This window comes from Cariama cristata, unplaced genomic scaffold, assembly GCF_000690535.1.
Source record: "Cariama cristata isolate BGI_N322 unplaced genomic scaffold, ASM69053v1 scaffold14883, whole genome shotgun sequence".
NCBI classification, from domain to species: domain Eukaryota; kingdom Metazoa; phylum Chordata; class Aves; order Cariamiformes; family Cariamidae; genus Cariama; species Cariama cristata.
The window spans coordinates 21,923-35,683 of NW_009609182.1; the positions used below are offsets into that span (position 1 = coordinate 21,923).

Consider the following 13,761-nt stretch of genomic DNA (forward strand, 5'->3'; position numbering starts at 1 on the left):
TGGTTTCCTTCTATACTTGCATTATGAATCATGATTAACCTCTCTGCAACTCAAGAACAACGCAGTACGATGCCAGAGCAAGCCAGCTCCCGGTGCTGCTGCTACTTCCAGTGAATCCTCTAGGTCTCCTCTCATCCCCTGGACGCCGAGCAGTGGGAATGCCAGTGTGAACAAAATTATTCTGATGTATAACAGCAGGTGTTACATACCTGCATCTGTCACCAGCACCTTCAAAGTATAGCTGGATGCAATGCGCTTGTTTAACGAACGGCTAGTTAACTGCAAAATCCCAGTGTCTTGCTGAATAAAGAACAGATTACTTGCAGGAACAGCAGGAACTTGACTTTCGATTTTGAACTGCAGACGAGAGTTAAGGGTGTCCTGCTCATCCATGTCCGTAGCAAACAAGGTGCCAATATTACTTCCTGCGGTAGAGGAGAGACCGGAGTCAGTCAGGTGGTAATGCAGTGGTCCTGTTCCTCCACAGAGGTACGTGCTGACAACAGTGATACCAATGCAGTAAAAATACAACTGCGTGGAAAACACTCCAATGGACACAATTGTTTGACTTCTGGGAGTTTTTCCTTTAGCATCCCAACCAGCTATTTTGGGCTGGGGCAGTCCAAGAAGACTGGGCTACTTGTTTTGATCAGAAGAAGTGACTGTAACAACAGACACTTCAGCCTTGAACCCAAATAACTGACGTGAAGACTTAGGGACAGATTTTGGTAACGGTCCATTGAAGTCAAAGGCGTTATGCTGGAGGAGCATCTGGATGAGAGAACATGGGCTCATGCCACTTTTAGAGCAGTATTTCTTGTATTAGTAATAAAAAGGGTGGTTTTCTTGTTATGTTCTAAGCAGTTGTCCAAAACTGTTGTGGGAGAATGCAATTTTACGTTTTAAATGGAACAGCATTTTTAAAGTAGGGGTCTTAGATCTGTCCTTCTCAGGTTATTGAAATTCTTTCCACATGAATTATTGAAGTGAAAACAACAGGGCTATTTGCACAGGAAAATGTAGGAGAGCTACATTTTACTCTTTGAGATCAGAATTCTGGCTTTATTTGCACCCTGCTGGAAACAACAACAGGACTAAAATGATGTATATAAATTAGCAGAAGCTGTTTCCTTACCTCCACCTTCATTTTCTTGAACTTCAATTACAGTGAGGGCTTGCTGGCACACAGGGGGATTGTCATTAATGTCTTCCACAACAACATGAATGTGCAGAGGCTTGTCCACCAGTTCTCCCTTGTTATCTTTTGTGATCACAAAGAAAGTATACTGCAATAAGAATATGGAGATTAGATGTGTTGAATGTCCACTGTGACAATATTTTCCATTTAAATGTGTAACTATGGGAGCATTCTGTGCAAATGAAATATCCTCTCATATGTTTGTTCAGTATTTTCACTCTGTTTAATTCAGAACTCTTCCATCACACCTCAGTGCCTGAAGTCTGAGTTCTCAAAAGAATTTAAAAGTCCTGAATACTTCACTGCACTGTGAACTTGCTCCCACAAAAAATCAAGTAAAGTAGGAATATCTAATTTTTTCACTTTACAAATTCATCTGTCACATACAGAGATGGGATTCCTCCAGCATATCTGATCTCTGGCCTATTCTGTGCCCAAATTTCCTTCAAGAACAAAAGGGGACAGAGGTTTTTCTGTCTAAAAGATCCCCAAATGGGGAACTTCAGATTAACTTTACGGTTGCAACTGTAAGTTAAACTCTGCTTCTGCTGTGGAGAGATGCCCGAGGCCCTGGGATCTGGAGTAGATCTGAAACATCCAAATCTCTTGCCCTCCACAAATGTCACTGCCCACCTCTTGCTCATGCACCTACAGTCTTGCCATGGTTGGTCCCTGTTGTACATTATACATATGCTGTGGGCAGTGATTGCTGCTGCCCGACCCATGGAGAAATGTTGTAGGGTACCAAACTAAAGGCAGTGTGGTACAAGATGAATGTGTTTTCATATCTATCAAGTCATTCCCAAACAGAAATGACAAGTAACAAAGTTTTTATTTCTTTTTTTCCCCCCCTCTGTCCTTTCTAATGAGCTTTCTTGTATTTAATCCCACACCAATAATCAGCTTCCTGCTATGGTCTCTCCCATCCGTGAGGTTTTATGTGTTTACTTACAGAATCCTTTTCTTCCCTGTCCAATGGTTCAGTCACATAAATAACCCCATTCTGATCGATGGAAAATGGGAGCCTGGGCAGCTTTTCTTTTTCAAAAAGGTCATAAATTACATCTGGCTCATTTGAGTGTACCTAAAAACACAAAAATAAGTCAGGACAGGAAGTCAGAAGTGTAGACTGAGATTTAACAGGGATTATTTCTGGACCACAAACAGAAAAGAGTGCATTCCAGTTAGCTTCATAAACTAGAAAATTAACCATTTGGCAAGCTCTTGGGATGAGATGCAGAAAACCAGACTGATAATCCACCTCTGCTTTCTGAGTTGTTGTGGTGAAACCATTTTACCTCAGTTTCTTCAGCTGTCCACATGGGCTATACACATCTTTTTGTGGAAAGGTTTTGGGATGTGGAGCTAAATGGTGATATATGAGAAGAAATCATTATATGTATTTGAATGGCTTGACACTAAGTTATTCCATCTCCTTACGCTGTCTATTCCTGCCTGTGGTTTTGGTTTATCTAATTCAGAGATATGGAGCAGCAAAACAAATATCCAGTACCTATCTGCACGTATGTGTGTGCATGCTTTTAACATGCATCAAAATCTGTGATGAAGGATTGTTAGTAGGATGCTTCAGGTTTAAAATCAAATGCAGTAAACAGACTGCCAAATTAATGAAGGAGTCAGCATTATTGTTTATGTTTTATACTGTATAGCAGCAACTGCATTTCATTTTCCCCTAGGCAGAATCAACATGTCATTGGCTGCCATGTGAACTTTATATCCAAGTGACCCCAGAATGGGAGCACCGTTGCATGTTAGTTTTTCTTCCACCTGTTTTTCCTCTGGACTTCCTCGGGCTGTCACTGAGGCCGGTGGGAATAGCACCGGCTCAGTTACTCTTGCAAATAGGCTCCCAGGAATCCTGCCATGTCCAAGGTATGATTGCATTGGGGGTGTCAGTGCCAAGGCATTTTTCAAAAAGGCAAACATTTCTGAAAGGCTGTTGATCTGTTAGTTAATATTTACTGATGTATATATACATTGTTATCGGTCTGTAGTTATCAGCGAAATATTTTGCTTTTGCACAGTGAAAAGGGGAATACTGTGGGAATGCAGGATGCTGAAGGAGGGCATTTCAGTCCTTCCTAGGTACTTTTGATATAGCAGGTGTGCTGCATCACATAAAACTGGTCACAGCAGACGTCCCTGAGTGCAGGGGACTGCCCCCAGCAAGATTGCAGTGCAGCTGGTCCCCTGCCAGGCTCTTCTGCAGATGGAATAATCTACCTCAAAATGACCTTCAACAGGTTAGCTCTTGGTTTGCCCAAAGCCTGGAGGGCCTGTGGTGTTACAGCAAGGCTGGAAGTGCTCGAAGAAACCCATCGGGAGAAAAGAGGCACCCAACCACCACGTCTGTCTGGGAGCTCCCTTGGGGTGTCTCAAGAGCTTTATCTTTCCTGTTGTGCCAAATAGCCTTGTAAAGCACCTTTTTTCTTCCAGTCATTATGTTGTAACAAAATTTTCCAAATGTTTCCTCTATCTATGGGATATTCTCACACACAGGTGGTGCTAACAGCTTCTCCAAACTGTAGGGCAAAGTCCAGTCACTCTAATGTTTCTATTGACTGTATCTCAGTCACCTTCAAACCATTAACTTTCATTTTAACAACAAGTTAATGAGACCCGCACTAAAGATCATTTCCAAAGGATACCGTATAAAAAATAACTGGGAGGTGCCAAAGTCCTTCTGAAGAGCCTGATGTTGAATACAGTGGGCACAGCTTCACAGTTAACTGGGAGAAAACGACTCTGTGATACCAAGGAGAGGTGTAGGGAGCGCGGTCAAGGACTCTACCTGGCTGATGTTGACAGGGTGGACCTGGGTTGAGTTTTCTTGGATGTGGATGGTGGGGGGAGCTTTCCACAGGCTTTCCTTCACAGTGATGATCACATCAGCACTGCTGGTGAAAGCATTCGCTGTCATCCCTGCCATATCCTTCACGTTGACGACGAGTGTGAAGGTGTCCTGCTTTTGTGGATCTAAGTAATAAGAACCTAGAGACAGAGCAAAGAGCCGAGTGAAATGAAGCAGAGGTTGTGGAGGTGATTGGTCTGCCCACTGCCTCCTACATGCAGTATGCCTTTTCATCTGCTCCAGACTCACTTCTTAGATGGGTCTCTGTACCAAATCTCAGCAAGCCATTTCCCCTGGGTTCTCTGAACAATGCAGCACAGCATCATGTGGATGTAATCGTATGAGACCTCTGTGCTGTGGTCTCATGGTGTGCAGGTACACCACTGAACAGCTCTCACTCCAGTTAGGCCCTTGTTCAGCCCAGCAGAAGAGATGGGGGTTTTAAATCATTGTAGTTTAGTTGGGATCAAGTGGCTGGCTGAGTTTTGTCTGCATTTTTCATTTCATTGCTTTTGGGTTTCTAGATTTCAAAGAAGAGAATTAATCCCAAGATATGACTCAGCATAGTCCTGAAGGCCAGCGGATCTACTTCTCTTCTCAATGTTCTTTTAGATCCCAATCTCCATTTCTGCTAACTTCCCTTAATTTGGTGGGACACAAAGTTCCCCAAAACCAGGGCCTCAGTGGAGTATGTCCCACTGACTACATTTATTTAGAATTTAACATCAGAACTATGCTGTTGTTTTGTTCTTATGTCCACCCAGGAACTCATGTGTGCTTTTTGATGAACAAGAAACTTTTTACATACCCATCTTACTTGGTGAGATTGCTCCAGTTACATTATCGATCTGGAAAAGCATTTCTGTATAAGGGTTGGGAAAATGATGGAGAATGCTGTATGTCAGCTGTGCATGGGGAGTTGTAGGATCATCGCGGTCAGTGGCGTGGACATACATGAAGGGCTTGCCTGTTTGGATTAGAGAAGAAACAGTGGTAAGAGGAATCTGAAACCTCAACACATAGTCCATTCAAGCAGAACTCTCACGCCAGGAAGGCAGCTTATGGAGAGCTGCCGTTGTTTCATAAAGCATCTCTCATGGTAAGCCATGCTTGTGTGTGGAGGTTACATTGCCTGTGCACCATCCCACAGGTCCCCCTTCCACCAACTCTGCTTAATAGGATCACACTAGGTGTGAAGACCAGTTGACAAAGAAGGTGAAAGAGACAAATCAGAGAGATATCTACCACCCAAGAGTGCCTGCACCCAGAATGTAGCTCACTGGTATCTCTCTTCAAGGCCATTTTGTGGTCCTTATGCAAATCAGTTCAACCCAAAGCACCTTGAGAGAAATGCCGGACAGCTGTGACACAGTTATAATTAAAGCAATAATCATACAGTGAAAAAAAAAAAAGGAAATGCATGGTTACATAAGTGAATTTTTGCCTTTTAATCACCAATGCAGCATTCAAAATCTTTTTGACTTGGATGCAGTTGAAGAATACAGTCAAATATTGTAGAATGGTTTTCTGACCCCATGGAGCTTTATATGCATATTCTTTAGTGAAAGTTTCTTCTTGAGTCCATAATCACAGTGATAACAGCTGGCTGAGTCCTTTGTTTCATTTCCAAAGTGAAATGGAAGTATTGAAGAGCAAGTCTCGAACTGCTCTTCAATACTTTCCAGATTTCTGGACTGGATCACTGCAATCCACAATCTAAGATTCTTTCCTAAATCCTAAAGTTCAGCTCATGTTCTGAGAAGCATCATTCACAGTAAACACATACCCCATATCTACACTGTCATTTTATTTCACCAATGTGCAAAGATTTACATATTCTTAGCATTCTCTCTCTGTATAGTATTTAGCAACCTTTAAACTCCTTCTAGCATAGAGTGTTTTTTCAGTACAGTGGAAAGGGCAGCAATATTTGCCTGTTAAGTGATACTTGCAAAGCAACAAGTACTATGAAATATTTGTGATTTCACTCATGCCTTTATACCACATAGTGGTCACTTCTTTGCCCTTTCATTATATTATACATGCTTGCATCCTTATTTTGTACAATCCTGTGGGAAGGAAAACTGATTTTTTTTTCAGTTTGTTAAAATACAGCACCCACTTTATCTTCCTGTTTAAATAATCTACCTAGCTTCCTATTAACTATAATATTTAATTATTATGATGATTACCTGGACGAGAGTTCTGCCTCACTACTCCAGTGTACTTTATCTGGTCAAATTCTGGTGGGTTGTCATTGATATCCTCCACATGTATTGTAACAGCGTATGGACCTTTCACTATGTTTCCGTTTTCATCCAGACTTTCCACCTTGATTTCAAAAAAGAAGGAACAGCAAATAAATATTTTCATGTAGATAAATTAAAAGACATAAATGAACACCAGTATGTCAAATGCCGAGTCATTCTTACTGTGACGCAAATCTGGTGAGAGCCATCACTGCATGGTTCCATCTACAAGGTCAAATTTACCACGGTAGCTCACTGACAATAATTCGGCACAGTATATGATGCCAACAAAACAAAAGAACCTACTCCTGCTTCTGATGACACTTTTCAGAGGGCAATTTCTCACTTCGAGTCTCACTGGACTACTTGTATTCTTGCACAGCTTAGACTTCATGCTTTTCTTTAAATAAAAATAGATACTTTCTAAAGAACAAGGAGAAAACCTAACATGATATAGCGGACTCAAGTGTGCTATTGTAAATATCAGTCAGGAAAACAGGCTGGTCTAAGAGTTTGTAAAGAAAATTTAATTCTTAGTTCTGATTACATTTCCATTCCAAACACTGTCGTCTTATTTTTCAGCCTTCTTTGACTTTAAAACACCAAGTATATATCATGTCTGTCAGACTTCATTTTTTTTTTGCACATAATGGATCTAATCATGATTATCTATGCCTAACCAAGTATAATTTTTCAGTTCTGTCATCGTTTCTTCTTGTCTGTAAAGGATTCCATGTTTAGGGTTCATAATTTCTGGGGCTAGAAAATTGTCCTCTCTAATTCCAATCCAAGGACACTTTAGAGCTGAGAACACGAAACCATTAAACCTGGAGTGCTAGACTGTAGAAAGATAGCTAAGGCCAACTAAAACATCATCATGTACTTTGTCTGTTCAGATATTGATCCTCTCACGATCATATCCTTCTCAGTTACTAGTGCCTCAGAAAAAGACAATACCATTTTCGACACAGAATCCAAGCACAAGAGTATACTGAGACCAAAAGATCGCCTACCCACTGTCCCACTCCCAGCAGTGTTTACAATAAGATCCTTACAAAAAGAGTATAATAGCAGGACAAGTACACAATGCTCTTTCTTCTAATAGCCTCCAACATCTGCCAAACAGCTTTCTGCTGTTATCTAACAGAGGTTAGAACTGTGCCTCTGTGTCTAAATGTCATTTACTCACACCATTTATCACTAAATAGATTATAATCTTCCTAAACGGATTACATATAGTTTATTTTCCCATTCCAGCCATGGAATTCTCCCTGACAGTCTTCAGGGATAACAAGCAAATCTCATTCATGGGGCCAGATTTCACTTCCAGTCAAGTGTCCTCCTCATATTAGGACAATTAAAGGATTGGTGTTGGCATGAGGGTAATTTTTGTTTTCTCAGCATAACTCTCCTGTGCTCAGGAGCATTTTCCTGAGCAAAGTCTTCCAGAACTATAAAACCATGAGTCTTTCAGCAAACTTCAATATTAAAAATAAAAAAGCTGTCTGTAAACATAGACAAAAGAAACAATTTGAAATTTCAACCATTTTCCATTAATTTCAGGTTTACCAAAAAAAGGTGAATATGAGTAACCCTCCCTTCCTATTTTTTATTGAGTTTTTACCTGCAGTCTGTGCACTGCCTTGGTCTCCCAGTCTAGAGACCCATTGAGATACAGGATGCCTGTCTTTGGCACAATGTCGATTATTCCATCCTTTTCACCAGTCGCTCTGAAACTCACAGCTGGTGGCTCGGATATGAACTAGAATGGGGGAAGAACAGAGTGAAAATCATCCTTTAAATCATCCTTTTTTCAGCATTTTCACCATAATCAAAATAATTTCATGCTTTTGTGTCTTTTAAAATCTATTGCCAACAGCATGCTTGGTTGGGGGAATGGTATTCCAACAGTCTGCTCAAACAAATCTGCTCTTTTCTGATCCTCAACAGAGGAGTTTTCACATTACTTCCTGAATGCTGCAGGAAATCCCAACTGTGGTTTCTTTCCAAAGCAAACGTCTGCTTGGGACAGGGCCTTGTCTGAGCACGGGAATGGAAAAAAATGACACACATCCTCCATTTGCCTGGGAGCTGGATCTGTCCTTCTGTGGTTATGGCTTTGCGAAGAAAAACTCAGAGCTGAAGGAAAATGATGACACAAGTTACATTGAAACCCATTCTCTAGGAATGCTGATTTTATTAATCCCTGTCTTAGGATATCCTCTTAAAATGTGTTTGAGAGAAGGGATTGTTTCCTGCTTTTTGCATGTAGACTCCTGAATTCCCAGATAGAGGAAGTCAAAGTTAATTTCAGATCCTCTCAGGGGACAGTTCTTCCCACCGGCACAGATGACAACACTGCCCATGAGGTCAGTGTGTGCAAACTATGGGGTTTTTGACTGCAGAGGATACCAAGAGACACTTGATTACCTGGTAAATGAAGCGCACTCCCCCTCCTTCTGGAACAAAGAAATCCATATCCTTCAGATGTCCAGTTACATGCAGGTCCCCCAAATTCTGGCACATTGCCTGCGAGAGAGAGAAAGGGGTGGAGGAAAGCAGCTGAGGGATATCTGCTGTCACCACGCACAAACAGCAGCTCTCCATCACTGAATCTCTTGCAAGTTATTTTGCTGTAATATAGTGGAGGAGACTCTTGCTGGTTTGTACTGAACATCTCCAGGTTCTTTATTGCACATCCATTTTTAAAGGTGGTGTTATTCATTCATTAGTTTGAAAACAAACATTTAGGCCCTGCCCTTTTCTAACCACTACATAATTAAATGAGATTTGATCTACCTTCAAGAGCAAACAGAAGCACCGAAGAGCTGAATGTAGACTGAGAGCAAGAGGAAATTCATAAAAACATTTCTGGATCGCTTATGTGTCCCCAGCAGGACCAGCCATGACCCATCCAGTAGCCACACAGTCCTGTGGCCAGAAGTGTGTCGGGAGACCCAATGTCACACCTGGGGATGGGGTGGAATTGGGGCTGCACCCCTTGTAATTTCCTCAGTAAATCCAAACTTTTTTGTAAGGGAAAAAGGTGGATCTCTCCAGGTCCCCCACCCCACCACCCTCAGCACCACAGCTGTCTAGGCAAGCTGCTTGAGCTCTGTGCCTTCACATCAGTTGCATGTGAGTGCAAACCACAGCCAGAGCAAGTGTCCTGCTGATCTTTGGCTTCTACCTCACGGCAAAAATGCCATGTGAATCTGTCTCAGCCTTTGTTTTCTTCCTAATGTCTGGCAATGCCTTCACATGGGGTTTTTTCTGGCAAATTTTTAAGGAGTTTTATATAAGTTTTATAACCACCCCCTTCCTCGTGCCCAAAGACCTCCAGAGACACTCCTGCCCTAAAGTTTCAGGGCTGGTTTTGCTTTCAAACAAAAAAGCAAAGCAAAAATCAGTCTCCCAGAGCAGCCCTTTCACACAAGACAATTCAGCCTACAGTTCAGATAATCTACCTGCTTCTCTCTGAATTCAAACTCCCCTGAATGCCTACTTTTCTCTCCCTGTCACCAACATCTTGCCAATGCTGAGGAGCTGCCTGCCAGAATTAGGGCTCCATCATTTGGCTGCACAGGTGAAACTCCTTTTCTTCCATGGTAAAAATGACTTTATTTTGATTTATAGATTTGAAGTGCCATTGCCACCCTGTCCATCACCCCGTGGAGTCAGGCTCCTGAAGTGCGTGTTCTCTGCTGCATGACTTTTTCCCTGGATTTGGTCCTATTGCTGCTGGGACAGCTATTCGGCCTCTCACAGAAAAGCACAGTCTACGTATTACCAAGGGAAAACTTAATTCTGCCTATGACAAAAACATAGCTAAGTTCAGCGCAATTTACCCTAAAGCGCTGCTCTGTGTGTGTCACAAGTGGTGTTTGAATAACACCAGATTCTGCTTAATAATAGCCAGAGATGCTGCCCTCCTCGCCTACAAGGGTTCGTGACTATTTTGGAAAAAGGAAAACTAGAACATTGTGAGAACTGGGGGAGGAGAGGAAGGGATGCTCGTGAACACTAGTGACAGTAGAAGAATATCAAAAAAAGCCATATAATAGGCATGCATACCAGGAAAGGGTGCTTCACAGCTACCTTTTAGTATTTTTGCTAAATGCTGACTGCTGGCCTCTGCCAGGGACAAGATAGCAGGACCCTGGATCTGACCTGTTACAGCTGTTCCTGTGTCACACTGGTGGGCACAACCCAGCTCCTGGAGGTTTTTCCCAGGGCCATTTTGTGGAGAGGATTTGCTTGGTCATGTTCCTTGCCGTGGAGAAACAACGGTCGATGCTATAAAACCCAATGGGTTCAAAGTGCAGGCTGCAAAGCAAGGAAGAGATATCTCTTCCTGTTGATTAATGTTACTTTATGTGGACAATAAATATGTCCAAATGTATGCCTACAGCATGAATCACTACTGAGGGGCCTGAAGGGGAAATAGGGTTTTCTCCTTGGCCCGTATCTGGCTGGCGTCCCTTTTGAAGATGGCTCTAAGGACAAGAGGAAACGGTCTCAAGTTGTGCCAGGGGAGGTTCAGGTTGGATATTAGGAAGAACTTCTTCACTGATAGAGTCGTTAGGCATTGGAACGGGCCTGGAGGTGTTCAAAAAATGTTTAGATGTGGCACTTCAAGACATGGTTTAGTGGGTTTAGCGGGCATGGTGGCATCACGTATATGGTTGGACTTGATGATCTTTGAGGTCTCTTCCAACCATAATGATTCTGTGATTCTACGATTCTATAATGCCTGTGGAGTGGTTTCACAGGGGGGTCATAGAAACATAGAATGGTTTGGATTGGAACTGACCTTCAAAGATCATAGAATCATAGAATGGTTTGCTTGGAAGGGACTTTAAACATCACCTAGTTCCCCCCCCCCTGCCATGGGCAGGGACACCTTCCACTAGACCAGGTTGCTCAAAGCCAAATCATCTCGTCCAGCCTCCTCCTGCAGGCAGGGACATCTTTCACTAGACCGACACTGGTGACTGGCACTGCCATGGGCTGCAGCTTTTGAAATGTGAAGGAAAAAGGAGGTGCTCGCTACTGCACATCAGTCCCACCCCCTCAGAGTCTCCATATTCTGAGGCATATTTTTAAGACTTGAATTTGACTCATATTTTTATCTTTTGTGTTTATTTCAGTTATAAAGTAGAAGCCATCCCTGTAGCCTTTACAAACATCAGTAAATCTATTGACTTTAATAGATGAGGTCCATAAATAACATAATTAATACATTTCAGTTCCAGAAAATCCTCTGGAATTCCATCACATAGATGGAATAATGAGGATAAATAATCAATATGCATGGTTTAAACTATGTGCTGTTATATGTCTTAGAATACATTTAATACGCCAGCACATATATAGATTATAATATAGAACATATGGTACAGATGTCTTCAGTGTTTGGTGATTTGTTGCAGTATTTTTAAATCTTTTCTAGCATGAAATCCACTTATTGGAAAATGTAGTATCTAAGGACGAAGTACAAGAGACAAAATAGGTAAAACAGTCTCTTTTAGGCTTTTTAAAGTTTTTTTTCCTAATGACTGACATGCCTTCTTAACTTTTGGCCATGGGGTCACACACGTGTTGAGGCCACGCTCCCACGCCCAGCGTTACGGCCGCTCTGCCGACAGACACGCTGCCAGCCTGACCTGCAGACCGGGACGCCCCGTGAATTATTGCGTGGAGGCTCTCGGGCAACCTTTGCCATTTGCTCCCAGATAAATGAAGGAAAAGCTGTAACTCACCAAGTGAATGACAAGCAGAAATTGAAGTCCACACAGCTTAAACATACTGAGATATGCTTTGCTTCAGCTCCTGCAAAGAAGAGGCAATAGTCACTTTAACTCTATAGAGCTGGCCCAATGCATTTGTGAATAAAGACTACAGCTAAGTTTTCCCAGAACTGTAGGCAGAGAACAGCCGAGGAGCAAGCTCTGAAGGACCAGGCGCAGCTCTGTCCATGGGAGGTGAGAACATCGGTGTCCCCGGGCTGGCTGGGAAGGTCGTGCCCATCGGGTCTGTCCCCAATGGTGCAGGAGGTGCCACATGCTGTGAGAGCCTCAAATGGCTGTCAGAGGTTGAAACTGGCACAAAACTTCAAGCTATGCAACCTCACTGTTGCAATGATTCTATGTCACTTAAGCCCCATTTTAATTTCTGCTTTACTGAAGGCAACAACACGTTCACAGGAAACACTATAACCACAAGAAGATGAAGGTCTTGCAGGGACCATCCTGAGGCCTCTGTCTTCTGGTTACAAAAAACAACTGTTCAGTGCAGCTTGCAGAGGCAGAGGAAGCCACAAGCGTCTGCGCCCCTTAAAACAACATGGCTACCGGAAATGAAATTTCCAAGTCCAAGGAACACTGCTTGCCTCAAATTTAAAAAAAAATGCTGAGCACACACTGCCATGACTTGTGTTACATCCTCCTGGAAACTAGATGGGTTCCTCCAAAATGAAATCCTGCTTTCTTACTAGTTCTAGATTTTAACAAAAAGGACGAGGCCGGTTCTGGAGAGAGGTGAAGCTGGCGTACAATGCTGCCATCTTCAGTGGTGCTCCATGTTGTGTGGCTCACACCTAAAGGTATCCTTCGGCCACCACAGCTCTGTCCCATGGAGGTTCTCAAGGAGAAGATAACAGTGTGGAGGCACAGCTCCTTCCAGATGTCCTCCTGCTTGGGCTTCCCATCATAACTCCCCCCCCTCCCCCTTTTCTTTCTTCAACGACTGACCAAAAAGGGGACCTTTTGCTTATACAATAAGAATTTCAGAAACAGCTGCCCACACCGCTGTTCTCTCCGGCACGCATTTTAGGATGTGCCACAGAACTTTATCTCGTAAATCCCATTCTGAGCAGGGTCGCCTTGAGTGTGCAATTACACCCTTTGAAATTACTGGGCTCTTTCCTTGGGCTGGACCTAGCTGCATGGGGACTGGAAGAAAATAAAATAACACTCCTTTGAAACCAGAAGTGATCAGGAAAATCATTAAATTTGTCGGGAAACGAGGGCTGAAGGTGAACCCCCTGTAGCTGCCTGGCAGCGATGCCTGCTGAGCGGGTCCCTCGCTGCCCGGCCTGCAGCCAGGGAAGCTGGGGCCTGGCACAGGCAGGACAGTGGGGTAGAGAAGCCGTTTTAAACTCCTGGGAAGGCACTTTGAACCGAGATAATTTCTGATATTTCAGTTAGATAGTCAATGAAAATTTGTTCAGTTCCTCTCTCTGTCCAACATGCTGTCCGCTCCCCTCCTCCCAGTCTCTTCTGAATACATTGGCCAGTTTCAGCTGCACTTAACAGCAGGGTGGGAACTTCAAAAAACTAATTCCATATTAATTTGGGGTGGCAGGTGGGACAGAGGATCCAAAGGCATGCTGTCCCCGAGGGGAAGGCTGCAGTGTGTGCCCAGCAGCTGCCTGCATGGCT

General features: G+C 43.0%; 1 protein-coding gene across 1 annotated transcript in view; it reads right to left on the reverse strand.

Moving 5' to 3' along the window:
* CDH17 (cadherin 17, LI cadherin (liver-intestine)) overlaps positions 1-12,126 on the reverse strand; it is a 24,683-nt gene extending 12,557 nt beyond the window's left edge. The window contains exons 1-9 of the mRNA XM_009697461.1: positions 12,082-12,126; positions 8,750-8,848; positions 7,944-8,081; positions 6,263-6,401; positions 4,879-5,037; positions 4,011-4,210; positions 2,151-2,282; positions 1,136-1,286; positions 210-425 (exon numbers count right to left, since the gene is read on the reverse strand). Coding sequence (XP_009695763.1) covers positions 210-425; positions 1,136-1,286; positions 2,151-2,282; positions 4,011-4,210; positions 4,879-5,037; positions 6,263-6,401; positions 7,944-8,081; positions 8,750-8,848; positions 12,082-12,126 — 1,279 coding nt within the window. The remainder of the gene's footprint in view (positions 1-209; positions 426-1,135; positions 1,287-2,150; positions 2,283-4,010; positions 4,211-4,878; positions 5,038-6,262; positions 6,402-7,943; positions 8,082-8,749; positions 8,849-12,081) is intronic.
* Positions 12,127-13,761: the final 1,635 nt, after the last annotated feature.